This window comes from Rhincodon typus, chromosome 36 (genome assembly GCF_021869965.1).
Source record: "Rhincodon typus isolate 14 chromosome 36, sRhiTyp1.1, whole genome shotgun sequence".
NCBI lineage: Eukaryota > Metazoa > Chordata > Chondrichthyes > Orectolobiformes > Rhincodontidae > Rhincodon > Rhincodon typus.
In genome coordinates, this window is record NC_063367.1 from 23856808 (window position 1) to 23883410 (window position 26603).

A 26603-nucleotide genomic window follows, 5' to 3' on the forward strand; every position below is an offset into this window, starting at 1 on the left:
TAAAGTTTGTCCTTCTGCTTTAATGGTTTATTCCAGGTGGAGTTATTGCTGTTTCTTTCAATCTGTGAACAGTTATTAAAGTTCTGAAGTTTATAATGTCACACCTCAGTAGCATCAACATACAAAGATGTACAGATCCACTGTTCCCTGAAAGTGGCAACACAAGTAGACAAAGTGGTCAAGAAGGCATATGGCATGCTTGTCTTCATTGGTCTGGGCATAGTGTATAAAAATTGGCAAATCATGTTGCAGCTGTACTGAAATTTAGTTAGGCCACATTTGGAATATTGTGTACAGTTCTGATTCCCACACTACCAGAAGACGTGGACACTTTGGAGAGGGTACTGAAAAGGTTTACCAGAATGTTGCCTGGTTTGGAGGGTATTAGTTGTAAGGAAAGATTGGACAAACTTGGTTTGTTTTCACTTGAATGTTGAAGGCAGAGGCAAGGTTTGATAAAAGTTTACAAAATTATTAGAGGCGTGGATAGAATGAATAGTTGGAGTCTTTTTCCCCGGGTAGAAATGTCAATTGCTAGAGGATATAGGTTTAAGGTAAAAGGGGGTAAGTTTAAAGAAAATGTGAGAGGCAGGCTTTTTACAAAGAAAATGGTGAGTTGCCTGGAATGTGCTGTCAGAGGAGGTGGTGGAGGCAGATACAGTAGTAACTTTTAAGAGGCATCTTGGCAAGTATACGAATAAGCAGTGATTAGAGGGATACAGATTGTGTAAAGGCAAAAGGATTTTATTTTAGAAAGGCATCACATGTTGGTGCAGTCTTGGTTGGCCGAAGGGCCAGTTTTTGTGCTGTACAGTTCTTTTTTCACTGTCTATCAATTTAGTTGCACACAACTGCTCTGTTTTAGCAATGGGATGTTCTGTTTTTCTGATTCAGTTGTTCTCCTCTTTGTGGCTAGAATTTTGTTACTTCGGGATTTAGTAGTTTGGAGGTTAAAATGAGTGTAGGACAAGGATGGTAGCATGGGTGATTTATGGATGGGGAGAAAAGACGTTCAGTTGTGTGATATAGAGAAGAAACAAGGTAAAAAAAGGTTATGGATGCAGGGCTCTTGTGGCACAGTGAGCTTCTGAGCCATAGAATGTAGATTCAAGTCCCACCTGCCCCAGTGGTGTGTAATAACATCTCTGAACAAGTGATAGATAATATCTGTACGATAGGGATCACTCGTATGTTGCAAAATATTCTGCTCAGGGTAGAGCTTGAGCTGAAATTAGTGTGGAACTCTTGGTATAGAATCATAAGTTTAGCAATTAGGTTTGGCTATTCCACCTCCAATGAGTTTAGCAACCTCACGCTGGAGCAAGTACAATGCTTTAGACCATAGACATAGGAACAGGAGAAGACCATCTAGCCCATTGAGTCTGATCTGCCATTCAATGATATCATGGCTGATCTGATAATCCTCAAATCCAGTATCCTGCCTTTTCACCAGAATCCTTGATTCCCTTACTGATCAAAAAAAATTATCTCAATCTTAAGTATACTTAACGATCCAACCTCAGCAGTCCTCTATGGTAAAGAATTCACAGATTCACTACTTCTGAGAGAAGAAATTCCTCTTCATCTCTATCTTATCAGAAGTCACAAGACACCAAGTTATAGTGCAACAGGTTTACTTTAAATCACAAGATTTCGGAGCTTTAGGAGCATAACCCTTTCAACAGGTGTTCCAATTGTGGTCTGACTAGTGCCTTGTACATGTTTAGCAGAACCTCCATACTTTTATATTCTTTTTTTCTTTAAAATATAGGGGAACATTCCATTTGCCTTTCCTTTATCTGCTGAACTGTGATACAAGCTTTTTGAGATTCATAGATGAGGACTCCCAAATCCCTCTATCCTGTAGTTTTCTATGAATCAGTGTACCTTATTACTCTGTGGACTTATAGGTCTAACCAATACTGATCACTACTTGGCTGATAAACTCACCCGTATGAGGAAATTGAAATGTGTACAGCACAACGAGCTATGATCAGTTCCAGTAGAATTTGGACTTGTGCCCTGTAGGTAATGGACAGGCTTTGCAGAGTCAGGAGGTGAGTTACTCGCTGCAGTTTTCCTAGCCTCTGACCTGCATTTGTAGCTAATTAATTCATGTGGTGAGTCCAGTTGAGTTTTGGTCAATGATAACCCCCAAAATAGCAGTTTCAGTGATGGTAACATCATTGAATGTCCAGGAGCTTTGGTTAGATTGTCTGTTTTGGTGATGACCATTGCCTGGCATTTGTGTGGCGTGAATGTTACATGCCACTTGTGAGCTCAAGCCTGGATATTGTCCATATGTTGCTGCATTTGAACATGGACTGCTTCAGTGTCTGAGGAGTTGCAAATGGTGCTGAACGTTGTTCAATTATCAGCAAACATCCCCACTTCTGACCTTATGATTGAGGGAAGGTCATTGATGAAGCAACGGAACAATAGTATCTTTCCTTAAATAAGGGAATTAAAATTTCTCACAATACTCCCGATATAGTCTCACCAGCACCTGTTGTAGTAATACTTCTCTACTCTTAGTGAAATAAAGGCCGACATTCCATTAGCCTTTTGATTACCTGCTGCATAGAATCCCTACAGTGTGGAAGCAGACAATTCGGCCATCAAGTTCATACTAATCCTCTGAAGAAACATCCCACCCAGATCCACCCTATTCTCTGTAACCCTGCCTTTCCAATGGCCAATCCACCCAACCTCATCATTTTGGACTGTGGGGAGAAACCAGAGTATCCAGAGGAAACCCACGCAGACATGGGAGAATGTGCAAACTTCACACAGACAGTCGCCTGAGGGTGGATTCAAACCTGGGTCCGTAGCGTTGTAAGGCAGCAGCGCTAACCACTGAGCCACTGTGCTGCCCCTGTGCTGCATCTGTGTTTCGTACAAAAGTACCCCCAAGTCCCTTTGTATTACAATTTTTTGCAGTTTATTTTGGCAAGGATGAAACACTTCTAGAGGATAAAAATGTTAAATGTTAAGTCGGGAAAGTGCGCGAGGGGACTGCTGGGAAGGTGAGCTTTTCATTTTAAAAAGACTTACCTTGTGGAATCAGCGGCCTCCATTTTTTGCAGCAGCAGCAGGAGCGGTGAGAGCGAGGACCGGGGGCTGCCAGGAAGGTAAGTTCTTCATTTTGGCAGCGGAGCTGAGAGGGAGCAGTCGAATTGCGCTCTGGGAAGGTGAGCGAACTGATATATTTGGGCAGTGGCTAAACTCGAGACACTACACGTGTAGTGTCTCCCACCCACCCTCCTCCTCTCACCAAAAAAAAGACTCTGTGGTGTGTTGATAAGGTAAGGTTTGTCTTTTTCTTTTTTTTTTATCGTGTGCTGTTAAGTAGAGTGATTGGTAAAAAATTTTTCATTTCATTTATCTATTATTTGATATTATAGTAGGACTAAGCTAAGCTTAAGAGTAAAAATGGCAGGAGATCCCAGACCTGTGTTATGCTCCTCTTGCTCAATGTGGGAGCTCAGGGACACGGCTGATGTCCCTGACTCCTACACGTGCAGGAAGTGTGTCCAGCTGCAGCTCTTGTTAGACCGCATGATGGCTCTGGAGCTGCGGATGGACTCACTTTGGAGCATCCGCGATGCTGAGGAAGTCGTGGATAGCATGTTTAGCAAATTGGTCACACCGCAGGTTAGGATTGCTGAGGGAGAAAGGGAATGGGTGACCAAAAGGCAGAGAAAAAGCAGGAAGGCAGTGCAGGTGTCCCCTGCGGAGATCTCCCTCCAAAACAGGTATACCGTTTTGCATACTGTTGGGGGAGATGGCTCACCAGGGGAAGGCAGCAGTAGTCAGGTTCATGGCACCGTGGCTGGGTCTGCTGTACAGAAGGGCGGGAAAAGAGTGGAAGGGCTATAGTCATAGGGGATTCGATTGTAAGGGGAGTAGATCGGCAGCTCTGTGGTCGAAAACGAGACTCCCGAATGGTACATTACCTCCCAGGTGCACGGGTCAGGGATGTCTCAGATCGACTGCAGGACATTCTGAAGGGGGAGGGTGAACAGCCAGCTGTCGTGGTGCATATAGGCACCAATGATATAGGTAATAAATGGGATGATGTCCTACAAGCAGAATTTAGGGAGTTCGGAGCTAAGTTAAGAAGTAGGACCTCAGAGGTAGCGATCTCAGGATTGCTACCAGTGCCACGTGCTAGTCAGAGTATAAATGAAAGAATAGGCAGGATAAATGAGTGGCTTGAGAGATGGTGCAGGAGGGAGGAGTTCAGATTTTTAGGACATTGGGACCGGTCTTGGGGGAGGTGGGACTATTACAAATCGGACAGTCTACACCTGGGCAGGACTGAACCAATGTCCTGGGGGGTGCTTTTGCTAACGCTGTTGGGGAGGGTTTAAACTAATGTGGCAGGGGGATGGGAACCAAATGAGGAGGTTAGTGGACAGTAAGGAGGTAGTAACTAAAGCCTGTAAGGAACTCGATAATGAAGTCATTGTGACTAAGGGGAAGAGTAGGCAGAGAGCAGGTGATGAACGCAAAGGGACAGGTGGTCTGAGGTGCATTTATTTCAATGCGAGAAGTGTAGCAGGTAAGGCAGATGAACTTAGGGCTTGGATTGGTACCTGGGAGTGTGATGTTATTGCTATTACTGAGACTTGGTTGAGGGAAAGGCAAAATTGGCAACTAAATATCCCAGGATGTAGATGCTTCAGGCGGGATAGAGAGGGAGGTAAAAGGGGTGGAGGAGTTGTATTACTGGTCAAAGAGGATATCACAGCTGTGCTGAAGGAGGGCACTATGGAGGACGCAAGCAGTGAGGCAATATGGGCAGAGCTCAGAAATAGGAGGGGTGCTGTAACAATGTTGGGGCTGTACTACAGGCCTCCCAACAACAATCGTGAGACAGAGGTACACATATGTCGACAGATTATGGAAAGATGTAGGAGCAACAGGGTGGTGGTGATGGGAGATTTTAATTTTCCCAACATTGACTGGGATTCAGTTAGTGTTAGGGGTTTAGATGGAGCAGAATTTGTAAGGAGCATCCAGGAGGGTTTTATAGAGCAGTATGTAAATAGTCCAACTCGGGAAGGGGCCATACTGGACCTGGTATTGGGGAATCAGCCTGGCCAGGTGTTTGAAGTTTCAGTAGGGGATTACTTTGGGAATAGTGATCACAATTCCGTAAGTTTTAGAATACTCACAGACAAAGACAAGAGTGGTCCTAAAGGAAGAGTGCTAAATTGAGGGAAGGCCAACTATAGCGAAATTCGGCAGGAGCTGGGGAATGTGGATTGGGAGCAGCTGTTTGAGGGTAAATCCACGTTTGATATATGGGAGGCTTTTAAAGAGAGGTTGATTAGAGTGCAGGACAGACATGTCCCTGTGAAAATGAGGGATAGAAAGGGCAAGATTAGGGAACCATGGATGACAGGTGAAATTGTGAGACCACCAAAGAGGAAAAAGGAAGCAGACATAAGGTCTAGGCGACTGAAAATAAATGAAGCTTTGGAAGAATATCGGGAAAGTAGGACCAATCTGAAACGACGAATTAAGAGGGCTAAAGGGGTCATGAAATATCTTTAGCAAACAGGGTTAAGGAAAATCCCAAAGCCTTTTATTTGTACATAAGGAGCAAGAGGGTAACTAGAGAAAGGGTTGGCCCACTCAAGGACAAAGTAGGGAAGTTATGCGAGGAGTCAGAGAAAATGAGTGAGATTCTTAATGAGTACTTTGCGTCAGTATTCACCGAGGAGAGGGACATGACGGATGTTGAGGATAGGGATAGATATTTGATTACTCTAGTCAAGTCGGCATAAGGAGGGGGGAAGTGTTGGGTTTTCTAAAAGGCACTAGGGTGGACAAGTCCCCAGGTCCGGATGGGATCTATCCCAGGTTACTGAGGGAAGCGAGAGAGGAAATAGCTGGGGCCTTAACAGATATCTTTGCAGCATCCTTGAGCACGGGTGAGGTCCCGGAGGAGTAGAGAATTTCTAATGTTGTCCCCTTGTTTAAAAAGGGTAGCAAGGATAATCCAGGTAATTATAGACCGATGAGCCTGACGTCAGTGGTGGGGAAGCTGCTGGAGAAGATACTGAGGGATCGGATCTATTTACATTTGGAAGAAAATGGGCTTATTTGTGATGGGCAGCATGGTTTTGTACAGGGAAGGTCATGTCTTACCAACTTGATAGAATTCTTTGAGGAAGTGACAAAGTTGATAGATGAGGGAAGGGCCGTAGATGTCATATACATGGCCTTCAGTAAGGCGTTTGATAAGGTTCCCCACAGTAGGTTGATGGAGAAAGTGAAATCGCATGGGGTCCAGGGTGTACTAGCTAGATGGATAGAGAACTGGCTGGGCAACAGGAGACAGAGAGTTGTAGTGGAAGGGAGTTTCTCAAAATGGAGAACTGTGACCAGTGGTGTTCCACAGGGATCCGTGTTGGGACCACTGTTGTTTGTGATATACATAAATGATCTGGAGGAAGATATAGATGGTCTGATTAGCAAGTTTGCAGATGACACTAAGATTGGTGGAGTGGCAGATAGTGAAGGGGACTGTCGGAGAATGCAACAGAATATAGATAGATTGGAGAGTTGGGCGGAGAAATGACAGATGGAGTTCAATCCAGGCAAATGCGAGGTGATGCAGTTTGGAAAATCCAATTCAAGAGCGAACTATACGGTAAATGGAAAAGCCCTGGGGAAAATTGATGCACAGAGAGATCTGGGTGTTCAGGTCCCTTGTACCCTGAAGGTGGCAACGCAGGTGGATAGAGTGGTCAAGGCGGCATACGGCATGTTTTCATTCATCGGACAGGGTATTGAGTACAAGAGTTGGCAGTTCATGTTACAGTTGTATAGGACTTTGGTTCGACCACATTTGGAATACTGCGTACAGTTCTGGTCGCCACATTACCAAAAAAATTATGTCGTCATTGTCTTCAGGAATAGTGCCAGAAGACTGGAGACTAGCAAATGTTGTCCCCTTGTTCAAGAAGGGGAGTAGAGACAACCCTGGTAATTATAGACCAGTGAGCCTTACTTCGGTTGTGGGTAAAGTGTTGGAAAGGATTATAAGAGATAGGATTTATAATCATCTAGAAAGGAATAATTTGATTGGGGATAGTCAACACGGTTTTGTGAAGGGTAGGTCGTGCCTCACAAACCTTATTGAGTTCTTCGAGAAGGTGACCAAACAGGTGGATGAGGGTAAAGCGGTTGATGTGGTGTATTTGGATTTCAGTAAAGCGTTTGATAAGGTTCCCCATGGTAGGCTATTGCAGAAAATACGGAGGCATGGGATTGAGGGTGATTTAGCGGTTTGGATCAGAAATTGGCTAGCTGTAAGAAGACAGAGGGTGGTGGTTGATGGGAAATGTTCATCCTGGAGTTCAGTTACTAGTGGTGTACCTCAAGGATCTGTTCTGGGACCACTGCTGTTTGTCATTTTTATAAATGACCTGGATGAGGGCGTCGAAGGATGGGTTAGTAAATTTGTGGATGACACCAAAGTCGGTGGAGTTGTGGATAGTGTGGAAGGATGTTGCAGGTTACAGAGGGACATAGATAAGGTGCAGAGCTGGGCTGAGAGGTGGCAAATGGAGTTTAATGCGGAAAAGTGTGAGGTGATTCACTTTGGAAGGAATAACAGGAATACAGAGTACTGGGCTAATGGTAAGATTCTTGGTAGTGTGGATGAGCAGAGAGATCTCGGTGTCCATGTGCATAGATCACTGAAAGTTGCCACCCAGGTTGATAGCGTTGTTAAGAAGGCGTACAGTATGTTAGGTTTTATTGGTAGAGGGATTGAGTTTCGGAGCCATGAGGTCATGTTGCAGCTGTACAAAACTCTGGTGCGGCCGCACTTGGAGTATTGCGTACAGTTCTGGTCACCGCATTATAGGAAGGATGTGGAAGCATTGGAAAGGGTGCAGAGGAGATTTACCAGGATGTTGCCTGGTATGGAGGGAAGGTCTTATGAGGAAAGGCTGAGGGACTTGAGGCTGTTTTCGTTAGAGAGAAGAAGGTTAAGAGGTGACTTGATAGAGACATACAAGATGATCAGAGGATTAGATAGGGTGGACAGTGGGAGCCTTTTTCCTCGGATGGTGATGGCTAGCACGAGGGGACATAGCTTTAAATTGAGGGGTGATAGATATAGGATAGATGTCAGAGGTAGGTTCTTTACTCAGAGAGTAGTAAGGGCGTAGAATGCCCTGCCTGCAAAAATAGTAGACTCGCCCACTTTAAGGGCATTTAAATGGTCATTGGATAAACATATGGATGATAATGGAATAGTTTAGGTTAGATGGGCTTCAGATTGGTTTCACAGGTCGGCGCAACATCGAGGGCCGAAGGGCCTGTACTGCGCTGTAATGTTCTGTGTTCTATGTTCTACGTTCTAAAAGGATGTGGATGCTTTGGAGAGGGTACAGAGGAGGTTCACCAGGATGTTGCCTGGTATGGAGGGCGCTAGCTATGAAGCGAGGTTGAGTAGATTAGGATTATTTACATTAGAAAGACGAAGGTTGAGGGGGGACCTGATTGAGGTCTACAAAATCATGAGAGGTATAGACCCTGGATAGCAAGAAGCTTTTCCCCAGAGTTGGGAACTCACTTACTAGGGGTCACGATTTCAAGGTGAGAGGGGAAAAGTTTAAAGGAGATATGCGTGGAAAGTTCTTTACGCAGAGGGTGGTTGGGTGCCTGGAGGTGGTAGACGCAGGCACGATAGCGTCATTTAAGATATATGTAGACAGATACATGACTGGGCAGGGAGCAGAGGGATACAGATGCTTGGAAAATAGACGACAGGTTTAGATAGAGGATCTGGATCGGTGCAGGCTTGGAGGGGCGAAGGGCCTGTTCCTGTGCTGTAATTTTCTTTGTTCTTTCTTTGTTCTAAATTTTAAGGTGGGGAATAGGAAAATAGGTCAGCATATGGAACTTACTCCAAAACAAGCTGTGTGTGAACACTGGAGTTTATCGAGGGTGCAAGATGGGAGACTAGCAAATAGAATCACGCAGGAGTTGGGATGTTTGATACCACGGAGGAGATTGCAAATAATCTTGGTAATTGCTAGGTTCTGGTGCGTACATTTTCAAGCACATTGAACTTTGATAAAATCATGCTCAGTACTGAATAGGGTATTTTTAAGCATAGGAGCTTCAACTGAACGTCTAATTTATTATCTAAATCATGAAAGTTCGATGACAGAATTACAGGATACCTCAATTTTCTGTTGGCCTATGTTGTATCTGATCTTGGGAAGATTTAATGAGGCAATTGTTGGGAACTTTAACATCCAAATCTAGCTATGTGTGATTTGTGACTGGTGACATGATGTTTAAAATGGAAAAGTGTTTCGTTATCATAGCTTATACTTAATTAAACATTTATTAAAAGATGACGTTGACTTGAATATTTCAAATTTGAATGTTTTAGTTTCCTTTCAATACTAATCACACTGGTATTGTAATATATTTATGGCCACCAATTTTTTGCTCTCCACTGTTCATTGAGTTACTGCCCCTTATAATGACTAGCTATCAAATTGTTTTAAAGATGACATATACATTTTCATTTATAATGCTTATTTTCAGGAGGAAGAGAGGAGAATGGCATCGGTCATGGCCAGAAAGGAAGACGACAAAAAACGTGAAATACACAAGCAGGCAATTCTGAAGGTAAAGACTAAATATTGGTTCTGTTAAAATAAATGACGAGAATGTTGCACGCAATCCTTCAATCCTAGTGATAATATGGTCAAGGCATGTATATCTAATCAATTAGAGTTGATGTGCAGTATAATTTAAACAGGTTTGCAAAAGAAAAAAAAAATTTCTGTCTTGAGGATTTTTTAATATTGCACTCCTATTTTGTGAAGATTTAATAGATATTGTGGTCATGGTTAGTATTTAGTTAAAACCAAGTGTCGCAGCTATGTCAAAGTGTTATATTTGCACTTTGTAACCTGTCATGGACACAGCAATTAAAGAAGCACTGCGGTTTTCATGTAGTGTTCAACAATTATCAATATAAGGAGTCCAACAGTTTGTGCGCTGTAATACCAAGCAGAATCTGAAACAGCGTGAATTTATTTACTACTTTTAACATAGGAAAATTTACTGCAAACCTGACAGCAAAATTAAAAAAAATGGATATAATCTGGAAATAAAAACCTGGAATCCGCAAAAGTGTCCATGCACCTTCCGATTGTTCTAAAACCAAATAACATTTAGGCAAGGAAGCCTGTCATTCTTGATACTTATGGTCTATATGTGCTATAGTTTTCACCAACATGGTTGTCTTTTAACTGTCTGTTAAAATGACTCAGCAAGATACTGAGTCATGTCATATACTTTTCAAGATAACTAGAGATATGCAGAGACTACTAAATTTGGCAATAGCACCTCATCCCATATATCTTTTTTGGAGCCCTAATCATAAGTAATAAACAAAAATAACGTTGATCTCCGATCTGCTGACATTATTCTTATCAGCCTCCATTTTTGGTTTTTAGATTAGGGGTTGTGTTCCCATCTGGCTACATAAAATTATCTAAATATCCTTGATGCTACAGTGAAGCCTGAAGTCACTTGTACCGTGAATGGTCAGATAACAAGTAGGAAATTCCAATGGAACCTGCCACCAACACTACATCAGTTTAATTCAGCTAGCAATTTCATATTGTTAATGTTGTGGATTCACATTCACAGTTACCTAATATAGGCAGCGAACAATTTGTAAGTAATTCAAGCAGCAGTTTAGATATGATGCAGCAGTTTAGTTCTGTTACATTAGTTGAAGAATTAGATGAAGAAAGTATACAGCCATGGTCCCAGGAATGGAAAACTTAACATATGAGGAAAGTTTGAGAACTCTGGGACTATACTCATTGGAGTTTAGAAGGATGAGGGGGGATCTAATTGAAACTTGCAGAATACTGAATGGCCTGGACAGAGTGGATGTTGGGAAGATGCTTCCATTGGTAGGAGAGACTAGGACCCGAGAACACAGCCTTAGAATAAAGGGAAGACCTTTTAGAACAGAGATAAGGAGAAACTTCTTCAGCCAGAGAGTGATGAATCTATGGAATTCTCTGCCACAGAAGGCTATGGAGACCAGGTCATTGAGTACAATTAAGACTGAGATAGATAGGTTCTTGATTATCAAGGGGATCAAGAGTTATGGGGAGAAAGCAGGAGAATGGGGTTAAAGAACTTATCGGCCATGATTGAATGGCAGAGCATACTCAATGGGCTGAATGGTCTATTTTCTGCTCATATGTCTTATGGTCTTATTACAAATGGAAATAGTTCACTGATACCAGATGACGTACAGGCTGTCAGTGTGGAATATTTTGGTCTTGTTAAAGTTTTAGGGGCAACGTCCGCTTATTAGCCGAGGTGTTGGGGAACTCTTCCTTCACTACTTCTGTCAGTATTCCATGTGTCTAGTGAGGACTGCTCGATGAAGATTGTTCTCTGGGGACCACCTGATGAGAACTGCTGCCTACAAGGTCTGCTGATAAGAACTGTCCAAAAAGAATGCTCCTCTGCCTGAGCACTTATTGTTATATCAAATTTATTGGGACAGGTAGCTTAAACTGTGTCAGTTGTCTGAATCCTTTTTGGCCAATGGAAATGGGACAGCCGGTCATGACATTGGATGATTGTTGTCCTCTTGCTGGCCTGCATTTGAGGGTTAGTTTACTATTCTTTCTAAGAAGAATTACTTATTTTTGGAAACATGCTGATAATAGGGTGCATTTAGCACTAGGTTAATTGTTGATGCGAGTTCAATGGGCATCATGACCTCCATGTTTCTTTTCATTCTTCCCTTTATTTTCCATATGCTGAATCTTGTGAAGTACTGCTGTGATAGCTGTTGAATGTAATTTCATGCTACACAATATATACTAGGAAAATTCTGTTTTTAAGGGATCCCAATATCCAACAATATTGTCTGGAAAACCACCTCTGTGGAGATTTTATTTGGTATGGCCCATATGGCACTTGAGTATCCAAATGTCCAGAAATTCAACTGATTTTAACATAAACAGTTTAAACTTAAAGCATAAATGTTTTAAATTCAATATTAAAACTGCAATGCACCTATAAAACATTTGTTTTGAGATACCTACAGCATCACCATGATGAATTGTTATGTGTATTCAAGAAGGTGAGATGTCCATAAGGCTGATAAAGCCAGCAAATGTTGCATGTCCCTATTTACTTTGGAGAAGGTGATGGTGAGCTGTCTTCTTGAACTACTGCAGTCCATGTGGTGGAGATACACCCACAGTGCAATTAGGCAGGGAGTTACAAGTTCATGACCTAGGGACAGTGAAGGAACAGCAAAAAAAAATTGAAGTCTTGATGGATAAATGTATGGTGTAGTTCAAAAGGTCAGGGGTAATTTGAATCTTGATGTTGTCCAGAGTAATTGAGGTGTAATTTATTGTTTTATTCATTTGTTGTGTTTTGATTTTGATTTGTTTAATCCTAGGTTATTAATTATGGGCAAATATTTTAAGCTTTGGCTTCAAATTTGCAATGTTGTTTTCCTGGCATTTACTCTGAGATTGCAGCCACATCCAACATTGGTCCCACCAGTCATTAGGTTTGAAGATCAAATGATGAATGGTGTGCAGGAAGCCAGCTCAAGGTTTCATAGAATCCCTACAGTGTGGATGCAGGCCGTTCAGCCCAACGAGTCCACACTGACCCTCCGAAGAGCACTGTACCCTGTTACCTTATCCCTGCATTCCCCATGGCTAATTCACCTAGCCTGCACATCCTTGGACACTATGGGCAACTTAGCATGGCCAATCCACCTAACCTGTACATCTTTGGATTGAGGGAGGAAACTTGAGAACCCAGAGGAAACCCATGCAGAATGTGTAAACTTCACACAGACATTTGCCCAAGGCTTGAATCGAACTCATGTCCCAGGAGATGTGAGGCAGCAGTGCTAACTACTGAACCACTATGCTGCCCTGGAGAACTTTGCCCTGAAGAACTGGAGAATGCTCATTCACCAGTGCAAAACTAAAGAATTCCAGGAATGTATATGTCAGGATTTTGCCATTCACAAATAAAGTGAAATAATATGGAAGGGAAGTGGGTTACTACCCATGAGGAAATGTTGTATCAGCTAAACCAAGGACCTGAATACCAACTCAATTGGGCATGAAGGGTACAATGGCACTGTTCGAAGAAAAGCAAGGGAATTCACTTCATGTCCTAGCTTACATTAATTCCTATGACTATATGTATAAGACAGATTTATCTGGTTGAGGTTGTTGACTTGCTTGCCGAGCTGGCTTGTTCTTGTTCAGACGTTTTGTTACCATGCTAGGTGACATCATCAGTGGAGCCCCTGATGAAGCAATGTTATTCTACTTTGCTTGGAATTTATACTGTCCAGTCCTTTATGGTGAGTAGTATTTCTGGTTTTGATCTGTATGGGTTTGTATGTGGGGTCCAATTCTATGTGTTTGTTGATTGCATTACAGGTGGAGAACCATGCCTCTAGGAATTCCTGTGCGTGTCTATGTTTGGCTTGGGCTACTATGGTTACCTTGTCCCATATACAAACCCATACAGATCAAAACCAGAAATGACACTACTCACCACAACGGACCAAACAGTATAAGTTCCAAGCGGAGTAGAATAACCCCGCTTCATCGGAGACTCCACTGATGATGTCACCTAGCATGGTGACAAAATTTCTGAACGAGAACAAGTCAGCTCGGTGAGCAAGTCAACAACCTCACCCACAACCCGAGCTACAGATGTTTGCCAAAACTTTGAAGATTATCTGGTTATCTATCTCATTACAGTTTGAGGAAGCTTGCTGAAGGCAAATTATTTGACAACCTCTATTACTTTGCAACAGCAGCAAATTTTCAAGAAGTAATTCGTTAGCTGTAATGAACCCTGCTGACATTAGACCTGATAAACGTATGCCTTCTGTGAGAAGTGAATGGTTTTTTTCACAATATTCTCCATATCTTCTTTGTTGTCTGAAAGGCATGTCTTACTCACTTTTATTTTACAGGAGAAACGACGTTTGGCTATTAGTAATGCTGCCAGACAGTGGGAGATCCAGCAGACGGTTGCTGCCATCAAGGATGCACAACAGGAACAAGTGAAATCTCTCAGCACAGCCAGTAACATCAGTATTCGTAAACCGTGTCACATCAATGAAAGTGAACAGGAACTATGGCCTAATGAATCAAGGTATGCATCCTTTTGATTGAGAAACTTTGATTAAGGGCCCATACCTATTGTGCAGCAGACCAATGAGATGAAGAAAAAGTGAGATGGGAGAGAAGATTAGATAGAAAAGAAATAATGATTACGGGCCTCAAAGCTTGGTAAATTTTATGAGTTTCACCTTTTTTGTTAGTTTTAATATAAACTTATTTGGTTCTTTTTTAGATAGTTTTTTTTTTATCCCCAGGACTTAGTTTAAATTTTCCAGTTTCATTACTTATTTCCCTCAGTTTTAGTATTTAGCTGGAAACCAGCAAGTCTGTTTGAATTCACAGAACAGAACATTGTACAATATAATCTGGGAAATCTTAGCTTTATGATCATTCTGCATATTGGAAAGAAATCATTATATGACATTGGAGTTGAGGCAGAAGATCAACTGCAGTCATATTGAATAGCAGAGAAGATTTCAAGGGCCATATGGTCTAATCCTGCTCCTATTTCTTTTGTTCTTATGTACATAGTCCATTCAGTGTCCATGAATAAATTGTGGAGTTTGGTCTATTCCTACATAAATAATGAATTTTCATTGTTTCATTTCTTTTAGATAAAACTCTTAATGTTGAAAGTGTGCTGGACTGTTTTTTTTTATCATATCCTTTCATAGCCAATTAAGTCCAAAGAACAATATTGAAAAGGAAGCAGTAGAGAGCAACAAACAAGACTTCTCAAAATCTGAAAAGTCCAATAACATGAGGTAAGGTCTAATTTTGATTTGCATATTACTGGTTTCTAGCCAAATGCTTTGTAAAGGTTGAAGAGTCTCATTCTTTTATCTGTATTAGTATTGTTCATGATAACTGACAGCTATTCAGTGAACTGCAGATGTTAATTTTGATTCATTCTCATTGCAAAGCTCAGCAACACCCAGCATTCAACTTAAAATGTGTAGTATGTATGCTCATAATCAGCTCCCCAAGCCCAAAGATTGCTCACCCACCTCAAGATCAATGTGTTTACTGTCACAGAGTTTCCCTTTCTATCAGTTCATGTAACTGTGTTCCGAATACATCATAAGTAAATGGCCATTTCCTGTTCTTTCCAATCTCACTCTGGGTATCATTACATAAATACCTACCTTGCAATGCTATCAAAATCATTTGCTTTGTAAGCCTACATATTCCCTCTCCAACACACTCCCCTGCTTCTAATTAGTTTAAAACCCACTCTGCAGCCCTAGTTATTTGATTTATCAGGACATTGATACCAGCATTGTTTAAGTTTTTAAGTCCAATGAATGACCCTCTTCTATTCTAACGGAAACCTATTCCTCCCACAGTAATCTTTGACCCATGTGTTTAACACCTTGACTTTATTTACCCTATGCCAGTTTGCCCATGGCTTAGGTAGAAATCATGAAACTATCATGTTGGTGGTTCTGCTTTCTAATTTAGCTCTGAACTGATCAAATTCTTGCAGTGGAACCTCCTTTCTAGTCCTATCAATGTTGTTTATACCGATGTAGACAGTGATCACTGAATCCCTCCCACTCGGAGTTCCTCTCCAGCCCTGAGGAGATGTCCTTAGTCGTAGCACCGGTCAGGCAATGCAGACTTTGGGACTCACTCTCACGGCTGTAGAGAACATTAACTATTCCCCTCAATATAGTGTCATCTACGATGACTAAGTTCCTACTTTCTCTCTTCCCCCGCCATCTAATGGCTCCTTGTACCATGTTGTGGTGGTCAATTTGCTCATCCTCCACTCTCTTCTGACAGCTTACAAGAGCGTTGTGACTGCTGGACTGCACAGCTGAGTATCCTTGAATGCTACCCCTGGTTCCCCATAACTCTAACCCTCCTGTCCTTGATCACAGGTTGAATTACCTAGCCAGAGCAGTGTGACTGCCTCCTGGAGCAAAGTGTCCTGATAACTTGCCCCTTGCCTGGTGTGATACCATAAGACATAGGGGCAGAAATTAGGCCATTTAGCCCATCAAGTCTGCTCTGCCATTCAATCATGGCTATAAGTTTCTCAACCCCATTCTGTCTTTTTCTCCCTGTAACCCTTGATCCCCTTGACAATCAAGAACCTATCTATCTCTGTCTTAAATATACTGAATGACCTAGCTTCCACAGCCTTCGGAGGCAGTGAATTCCACAGATTGACCACTCTCTGGCTGAAGAAGTTTCTCTTCTAAAGTTCTAAAAAGTTTTTCCTTTAATCTAAGGCTTTGCCCTCAGGTCCTAGTCTCTCCAACAATCTTCCTACCAAACATCTTTCCAACATCCACTCTGTCCAGGTCATTCAGTATTCTGTAAGTTTCAATTAGATCCCCCCTTACCCTTCTAAACTCCATCTAGTACAGACCCAGACTCTTCAAGCTTTTCATTCCTGGGACTATTCTTGTCAACTTCTTCTGAACCTGCTCCAGGGCTAGTACATCCTTCCTGAGATATGGGGCCCAAAACTGTGCACAATACTCCAAATGTGGCCTGACCAGAGGCTTATAGAGCCTCAGAAGTACATCCCTGCTTTTATATTCAAGCCCTCTCAAGATAAATGCCAACATTGTATTTGCCTTCCTAACTACTGACTCAACCTGCAAGGTTATCTTGAGAGAATCCTGGACTAGAACTCCCAAGTGTCTTTGCACTTCAGACTTCTGAATTTTCTCCCCATTTAGAAAATAGTCCATGCTTCTATTGTTCTTACCAAAGTGCATGACCTCACATTTCCCACTTTGTACTCCATCTGCCACTTCTTTGCCCACTCTCCTAACCTGTCCAAATCCTTCTGCAGCTTCCCCGCATCCTCAATACGACCTGTCCCTCTACCTATCTTTGTACCATCTGCAAACTTAGCCAGAATGCCCACAGTTTCTTCATCTAGATCATTAATGTATAAAGTGAAAAGTAGTGGTCCCAGCACTGACCTTTGCGGAACACCACTTGTCACCGGCTACCATCATGAGAAAGACCCTTTTAACACCACTTCCTGCTTTCTGCCAGACAGCCAATCTTCTATCCATGCTAGTACCTTGTCTCTAACACCATGGGCCCTTATCTTACTCAGCAGCCTCCTGTGCGGCACCTTACCAAAGGCCAACTTCAAGTCCAGATAGATAATATCCATTGGCTCTCCTTGGTCTAACCTACTTGTTACTCCCTCAAAAAATTCTGGCAGATTCATCGGGCATGACCTCCCCTTGATGAAACCGTGCTGACTTTGCCCCATTTTGCCATACACTTCCAAGTATTCAGAAATCTCATCCTTCACAATGAACCCTAACATCTTACCCCACAACTGAGGTTAGGCGAATCAGCTTGTAATTTTCTATCTCTTGCATTACTCCCTTTTTAGAATTTGCCAGCCCTCTAGGACCTTCCCTGATTCTAGAAATTTCTGAAAGATCACCACTAACCCCTCCACTATCTCTTCAGCTATCTCCTTTAGAACTCTGGGGTGTAGTCCATCTGGTCCAGGTGATTTATCCACCTTCAGGCCATTCAGTTTTTCTGGCACCTTCTCCTTGGTGATGGCCTTCATACTCAGGTCTGACCTCTGTCTCTCTTGAATTTTTGGGATATTACTCGTGCCTTCCATTGCGAAGACTGTCGCAAGTAATTATTCAGTTCCTAAGCCATTTCCTTGTTCCCCACTATTGTGTTTCCAGCGTCATTTTCCAGCGGTCCAATGTCAACTTTTGCCCCTTTTTTGCCCTTTATGTGTCTAAAGAAACTCTTACTGTCTTCCTTTATATCACTGGCAAGCTTACCTTCATATTTAATCTTCTCCCTCCTTATTCCTTTTTTTGTTGCCCTCTATTGGTCTTTGTAAGCTTCCCAATCCTCTGGTTTCCCACTGCCCTTCGCCACATTTATGTTTTTTCTTTTGCTTTTATGCTGTCCCTGACTTCCTTTGTCAGCCGTGGCTGTCTTGTCCTCCCTTTAGTATGCTTCTTTTTCCTAGAGATGAATTTTTGCTGCATTTCCTAAATTACTCCCAGAAACTCCTGTCATTGCTGTTCCAGTATCTTTCCTGCTGGGCTCCTCTCCCAGTCAATTCTGCCCAGCTCCTCCCTCGTGCCTCTGCCGTTGCCTTTATTCAGCTGTAATACCATTACCTCTGATTCTGTTTTCTCCCTGTCAAACTTCAGAGTAAATTCAATCCTATTATGACCACTGCCTCCTAAAGGTTCCTTCACCTTAAGCTCCCTTATCAAGTCTGCCTCATTGCACAACTCTAAATCCAGTATTGCCTGTTCCCAAGTGGGTTCTACCACAAGCTGCTTCAAACAGCCATCTTGTAGACATTCCACAAATTCCTTTACATGCAATCCACTACCAACCTGATTTTCCCACCTGCCTATTTAAATCCCTCATGATCACTGTAACTTTGGCTTTCTTACATACCTTTTCTGTCTCCTGGTGTATCTTGTGCCCCAGTCCTGACTACTGTTTGGGGGCCTGTACATTAGTTGAACTATGGTTTTTTCACGTTGCGGTTCCTCAATTGTACCCACACAGATTCTACACCATCTGACTCTACTCCATTTCTTACTATTGATGTAATTTCATTTCTTACTAATAAGGCAACCCCAGCCCCTCTGCCCACCTGCCTACCTTTTCGATAGGATGTATATCCTTGGATATTCAGCTCCCAATCCTGATCCCCTTGCAGCCACGTCTCCGTGATGCCCACCACGTCACACCTGCCAATTTTGATCTGTGCCACAAGCTCATTTACCTTATTCCTTTGCTGCTTGCATTCAGATATAACACTTTCAGTCCTGTATTAACCATCCCTCCTCTCATCGTCATTCGTTTGTCCATTGTGCTTGAAGTTTGATTCCTAACCCTTTCCAAACACTCTGTCCTATTTGAGTCTGTGCTGGAGACTTTAATAATCTCTCCTGAGTTCTCCTTCCCTGTCATTTCTTTCATATTTTTCAACACAGTTCAATCCACCTCTACAGATGTTAACCTGCTGCTTTGTTTCCTACTGGGGTATGTTTATTCTTCACTCTTCCGACGACTTTCTAGTATAAATAGTCCTGTTGACCAGCCGATTTATCCTTTTCGCTCGGACATTGGTCCCAGCTCAGTTCAGCTGGAGACTGTCCCAGCTGTACAGATCCCTCCCATTCGAATACTGATGCAAGTGCCCCATGAAAAGGAACCTCTCTTTCCCACACCACTCTTTTAGCCACATATTGACTTCCCTTATTCTCGTGTCCCTATGCCAATTTGCACGTGGCTTGGGCAGTAATCCGGAGATTATAAACCTTGAGGACCTGTTCTTTAATTTGGTTCCTAGCTCCTGATAATCTCTGAACAGGTCCTCTTTCCTAGTCTTGCCTATGTTGTTTGTTCCAACGTGGACCACAACAACTGGATCCTCCCCCTCCCGCTCCAATATCCTTTCAAGCCGATCAGAGATATCCCTTTCCCTGGCACCAGGCAGGCAACACACCATGCGGGTCTCTGGATTCTGCATACAGAGGATACTGTCTGTTCCTCTAATTATCGAATCCCCTACAACTACCACTTGTCTTTTTGCTCCCTACTCTTGAATGGCCTACCGTGTCATGGTGCAATGGTCAGTTGGCTCATCCTCCCTGCAGCCCTTTTCCTCGTCCACGCAGGGAGCAAGTACCTCGTACCTGTTGGACAAGGTCAAGAGCTGAGGCTCCTCTGTTCCTGAATGCAGGATCCCTCTACCTGCCTCGCTTGCAGTCACACCCTGCTGTCCCTGGCCACTGACCAAATTTGAAGTATTTAATCTACCAGGTGTGACTGCCTCCTGAAACACTGCTTCCAGATATTTCTTCCCCTCTCCTGGATGTGCCACAGTGTCTGAAGCTCAGATTCCAGCTCATCAACTTTGAACCGAAGTTCCTTGAGCAACCAACACTTGCTGCAGATGTGATCGCTGTAGTTCGTAATAGGATCAGCCAGCTCCCACGTCCAGCTCCCAGCTTAGACACTATCTTTCCAACTCAGATCCAAAGTTGCTTGAGCTGTAAACACTTGCTACAAATCTGTTCACTCTGGATCATCCTGATGTCCAACATCGTACATGTGCTACACAGCAAAACAGCGCCTGTCTTGCCATTGATATTAAATTATGTTTGATTTGTTAAATAATTATTCTCGTAACCCTGCTCTGTACACTTGAAGAATCCCCCACTCTTTACACTTCATTGTTATTATTTTTTGACACCAGTATCAATTTTATACTTAACAACTTATTTATAAGAAAACAAGAGGAGAAAAAAGAGATTAGAGACCTAAAAGCAACATAAAGACCTTACTTTTACTTCAATGACTAAAGATACTCATCAATCAGCAGCTTCCCCTACATCTGTGTTTCGTTGTAGTTTGTGAGGTCGTTTCCGCTGGCCTTACTGCAGGTAGATCTCTTGATCCACGCCTTTTATTCTCTCCTGCTTAACTCATTCTCCAGTCACAGGCCACACCTTTTAACCTCTCGCTCACTACTTGTTCTGGAAACATTAGTTCTTGCAATAAACCTTATTAAATCACCTCTTTCCCCCTATACACTGAGTTTCCACTTTGAACCAAATTCCCGGATCTATTCATTTGGCCTCTGTCTGACTAAGGTGAAATCTCCCTTCCGCTGACTCTGCTCACACTGACTGAAGCATATTAGCAGAATGGAGATGTTTAACATTTCATTGATATAAGTTAACCTTTCAAGATCACTTAGCATGTTTAACGGTAGTTATGGAGCTAATGCACTGTTAAAAGCCCTCCTTCAACGAAGAGCAGCTTTTTCAAATGATTTTAGAGTGAGACCATGATTGCAATTGAGATTGTAGTCAATGGGAAACTCTAGAGATGCCATATTAAGACTGACTGACAGCAACATCTGGATTTATGCGTTATGTTTTGTACAGCAGGCCCCACTCTTCCCTGGCCCTTCCATTATGACTTAACCACCCTTGTACTCCACTGCACTTTCCTTCCTATCCTGGGGCAAGTCCCCTGAAGCTGTGTTTGTCCTGGGCTTCTGATACTTTGAATCTGGGACTGCCTGTAACCCCAGATGTAGACACTGTTCTCAGTGGTACTGCTGGGACTATACAGTTATCAGGCAGGTCTCTGAGGTGGACTTACTCCCGAATGAAGCGGAAGTCCTGTCACAAGCCAATTAACACTCAAATAAACATTAAATTGTTGTGTGGCTGCTGACATTAGCAAGGATGCTTTCCCCACTAATGTTTTAAGTGGTGGGGCTGGAACCCACACCATCCAAAGAATGCAGCCTTCTGAGATATTTATTACAATATGGCATGGGTCTAACTACTTTATTTTCTAACAGATTCTTCAGTTTGGCCAATTGCCCCATATGCACCCATTGTGCAAAATGTTAAATCTGTGTCCTTCTAGCTCTTGAACCCCCTTTTCTTGTCTATATTTTCAAAACACATAGACTCCTGTACAGTTCGAACCTGTCTTCGCTCAGTCTCCCTTGTTTCCACAAATACAACACCAGCTTCTGTAATTAGCACCTAAAATTCCTGATTCTTGAACCATTCTGGTAAATCTCTCTGCAACTGTCAACAACTTTCTCAAGTACAGTGATTAGAATTGATTGAATACTCTGCTGTGGCTGAACCAGAGCTTTATAAAGATTCAGCATATCTTCAGTGCTTTTACACTGTTTGCATTTATAAAGCCCAAACTCCCATGTGTTACTTATTATGTCTGCCATCTTCAAAGATCTACACTCATGAAGCCAGAGTCCTTCTGTGCTTGCATACTCTTTAGAACTGTGCTATTACCCTGTATTGTCTCTTCTAATCCCTTGCTGAATGCATCATTTTGAACTTCTCTGTTAAATTCTATTTGCCACTTACTTGCCTGACAATTCTGCTGTTCTATCTCTATGTCCTTTTGCAATCAATTAGCATCATTCTCACTGTTTGCAACACTTCCAATTTGGTATTATCTGTAAGTTTTAAAATTTTACAAAAGCTCCATTTTATCATGACTTGCTGTTTTCTAAACTTAAGACATTTTTTTTAATTCAAACTGACACTGTTCTATTCCATCAAGTTCTGTTTTGTTAACACGTCTTTTATGTGGTACTTTGTCAGAAACTTTCATAAAATCCGTACAGGAGACAGTTTCCATTGCAATTCTTTTGTCAAGCTTCTCTATTTCTTCATCAAAAGATTGAATTACAGTAGTCAAGTACAACCTATCTTTTACAAACAAGCATAGAAAATTCTGCAGAAACTCAATGAGTCTGGAAGCACCTGTAGGAAGAGAAACCGAGATAATGTTTTGAATCCAGTATGACTCTTCCACTGGAGGTTTTGTTGAAGTTCTGACTAGGGCTGACAACTTCAGAATTTAAACTTTAGTTTACAGTTTATTGTAAATATGTATGTAAATTGCAAACAAAATTGGATTTGTACAAAATTCTAAATCTAGAATTTATTACCTCAGAACAGTAAACATTCAATCCTAGCTCTGAACATTACGCTGAGATTAGATCCATTGCATCCTACATTCTTTATGGTTCAATCCATTGTTTTATTCAATATTGCACCTATCAAGAAATCCATTTCTAGCATTCTGTGAGAATGTAACCTTAATGGTGCACACTCAGTTCCAAGGATGCTACATTTGACTGTTTCAGAATGTTAATAAAATTCAATCTTGCCCAGCAATAGAAAGTGGTTTATTTCGAGTTTTCAGTAGGTCACTCAGGTTTAAGATGAGTTCAAAGATTGCAGTCAATGAGTAAGACACAGAAGCAGAACCCATGTTAAGAGTACCCCAATTAGCTGTACTGCTGGGAAAGCAGCTGAACTACGCAGGTGTTGTGTAGAGGACTCAATGAGGAATCAAGAGAAACTGAATTGCCCTGTGCTTTTAAAACCTATGAAGCAATTCCATGAATTAATAGGTAGCACAGTGTTGGAGTCAGGACTCATAACAAGTCCAGAGAACTGAAAACGTGGAAAGGTTGCTATGTGTTGTGGAAAGCTGGGAAGAGCTCAGAAGACGTCTGCAAGCATTAATGCTTCAGTGCATCTGATAGAGTGGGAGTTGAAAAGCTCACAAGCAGTATGTGCTTTGTGCAACTAAGCAAGATTTGGAGCTTGGTGAGAGAGGAGAAACGCAGTTGGAACTTGGAACTCAAGACTTGGGGTTTTGCTTGTGAATGAGTACTGTATCAAAGTCTGGGGAACTTGGTCATAGTATAGAATCATAGAATCTTACAGTGCAGAGAGACATCTTCCAGCCCATTGAGTCTATACCAATCTTCTGAAGAGATTCCCACACCCCACCATCCCCTTAACTCTACATTTACCATAACTAGCCAACCTAACCTGGACACTACGGGGCACTTTGGCATGACCAATCCACTTAACCTGCACATCTTTGGACTGTGGGAAGAAACTGACGGAAACCCACACAGACACGGGGAGAACGTGCAAACTCCACACAGATGGTTGCCTGAGGGTGGAATTGAACCTGGGTCCCTGGCATTGTGAGGCAGTTGTGCTAACCACTGATCCACTGCGCCACCGCCTCCATGGAGGATGTGGCTCAGAATAGTCAAGGGAATTCTTTCTCAATACAGCCATAATGAGTCAGGTTGCAGGAGGTTGTGGAGGTTTTGGCTTTAAGGACAAAATGTTCCCTTATACTTTCAATAGCTCAAATAAACAAATTAATATTTGAGGGCTACTCGGGCAATTGCTTGTAGATAGTGGCTGATGATATGATTTGTGCTCCAGATACTTTGGTAAAACGGGAAGTGTTAATATGTTGGCTACATGGAATTTATTAACCTGGCCCCTTGTACAAAATGAATTTACGTAGCAACTCAGCAGGTAGCATTGTTCATGTAGGAATGGTACCTAGTTTATCTCTTGAAGTGGTGGGTTTTAGCAATGATTGGACAGGCATGGAATTCTTGGCAAATCTGAGAGTTTAAAGAAAGACAGTTGAGGTGTTCAATCACAGTCTATTATCCATATTTATCAGATGTTAATTCTGGATGTTAGAAATAAGTTGTCCAGGTATTACAGATTGTACTGTTCTAATGATGTGTAGTAAAGTTTATTATTCTTTGTTAAAAGCCATGGAATTTTGTGGCTTTATTCTGTTAGTAAGTTCTGGGGATCTTGTGTTTAGTTTACTTTAAAAAAAAGTTACTGTTCTCTAGATCAGTACATAAATTTGGTCTGGGATCTCAATACACCTCACTGTCTGCGGCTGTATCTCGTGCTGCGAGACGTCAGAAATGAACCGGCAGAGTATGTCCTGGAATTCAGTCCAGTGTTGCACTGAATTCTTTGGATTTTGAATCAATTCTGTACTGTATGGTCTGGCGTTTGACTTAGGTTCTATTGTGTACTCTAGGGTTTGATCAAGCACATCATATACTCTGCGGTTTGATCCAATGCTGCAGTGTATTGTAGACTATGGTGCTAAATTCTATGTTCTACTGCACTTCCTGGGACTAGATTCGGTGTTGCACTTTGGTCTCAGGTTGGATCTGGTGCTGAAAAGTGTGCTGTGGGGTTTGATCTAATTCTGCATATGTACTTTGGGTTATGTCCAATTCCGCACAATACATTTTGGTGTTAAATCTACTGCTGCACTATATTTTCTCCCTGAACAAGTATAATGAAAATGCATCCTAATCTGATACCTGGAATATTGAAAATGGAGAAAAGTGGCTAATCGTCAACCTTGTGTTTGCTAGTTAATTTGTTAATCGGATCTGTGTAATGAATATAAGGTGTGAACATACGAACTTCACAGGTGCCAGTCAGTGTCATGTTCTATGCGGTCTTTGCACAGCTCAGAGATTAAAAAAAGTGAAAATAAGAATGATATTGAAGTTGTGTGCAAATTTGCAGGTCTCCTGATGGGATACTGACTTGTACAGTGCAAGGTTTGTCCATCGCAGACTCTCACCTGGCTGAACTGGAAGGGGATACACTGCACTTGTACGGGTTTGGTGCACTGGAATCTCTGGATCGCAGCTGGGGTGTTCAGGCAGCTGGGACTGTCACAACTGTCTCTTTCATGTTCATAGACTTTGATGAGATTGCAGCAGTGTTACCACGATTAAGGATTAAATTTCCAAATATTTTGGTAAGGATATTCTCATAAGTTATTTTAGTGATTTTCCTACGGAACTATTAGATTTTAGAAATATAAGTTAAGTTTTGGAGATATTGTTTTTGGCCAGTATTGGACACATGTAATAGTGGTGTCATTCAGTTTTGTCATGTCAGCAGCAATCACTCAGTGTTGTGGTCACACATATTATTGAGATCACTCTCAGAAAATGCTGACACATTAATCTGGATTGCAGTGAAAACTTGATGACTGGGTCTATCTAATCACAGAACTGACTTGTAGTAGAAATCAGAATAAAAGTACTGGAAAAATTCAACAGATTAGGCACTGTCTATAAAGAAAAGGTGGTATTGTGGTGCACTGGGTCATATATCTGTCTCTGAACTAGAAGCTCAGGGCTGAAGTCCTTGAAATGCCATCTCCAGCAAGTTACTAGTGTAGCAGCTTCTTGTCCTGGACTATTCTCCCAGAGTTAAGCTCATTGTATTTCACTTGACAACAGCCGTCATGCCTAGATCTACATCCAACATAGTTATTTTATAATTGTTTTGACAGCACTTAAAGTTCCAAGATACAAATCTCCACAAATTGCAGCAGTTTAATGCCCTAGCACTGGGCCGCCGATTAGACCAGCTCACTGTGAGTTCTCAGGGAAATCCAGTGGTGAACTTCAGCCTTTGGAAATACTATGTCCTCTTCAGGCTCAACCATTTCTGTCTACAAAAAATAAATGATATGGAGGTAAGCATTCAAATACCAGAATTCTACTTAATGGATTGAATTTTGTTTAAATTGCTTTGCCAAATACCATGCATATCTTTGTAATTTGTACTTGGAGTCTGATCAAATAATCATGCCTGTCCCCCACTATCTGCATCCTGGGCGGGGGGGGACCAGTGACTAAAAACAGAACTGGACTTACCATATAAGTATAGTGGCAACAAGAGCAGGTCAGAGACGAGGAATACTGCAGTGAGTAATTCACCTCCTGACTCTCAAAGCCTTTGTACCATGTACAAGGCATGAGTCAGGAGTGTGAAGGAGTACTCCCCAGTTGCCTGGATGAATGCATTTCCAACAACACTCAAAAAGCTTGAAACCAGTCAAAACAAAGCAGTCCGAGTTGAGGATTTTGGGAAGGAGATAGAAAGGGGTGGTGCGTGGTTGGAGAACGATGAGGTTGGAGGCTGTGGGTGGGAGGTCTCCTGAGGTGATGAGGGGTCACCGGACCTGAAACATTAACTCTAATTTTTTCTTCAC

The 26603-nt window shown here is 42.1% G+C and overlaps 1 protein-coding gene across 2 annotated transcripts in view; it reads left to right on the forward strand.

The window, feature by feature from the left end:
- Positions 1–26603, forward strand: part of LOC109912244 (leucine-rich repeat-containing protein 49) — a 167092-nt gene that overhangs the window by 86047 nt on the left and 54442 nt on the right. For both annotated transcript variants that reach the window (XM_048617282.1, XM_048617283.1), the window contains exons 11-15: positions 9586–9669; positions 14048–14229; positions 14873–14962; positions 25118–25355; positions 25899–26084. In XM_048617282.1, coding sequence (XP_048473239.1) covers positions 9586–9669; positions 14048–14229; positions 14873–14962; positions 25118–25355; positions 25899–26084 — 780 coding nt within the window. The remainder of the gene's footprint in view (positions 1–9585; positions 9670–14047; positions 14230–14872; positions 14963–25117; positions 25356–25898; positions 26085–26603) is intronic.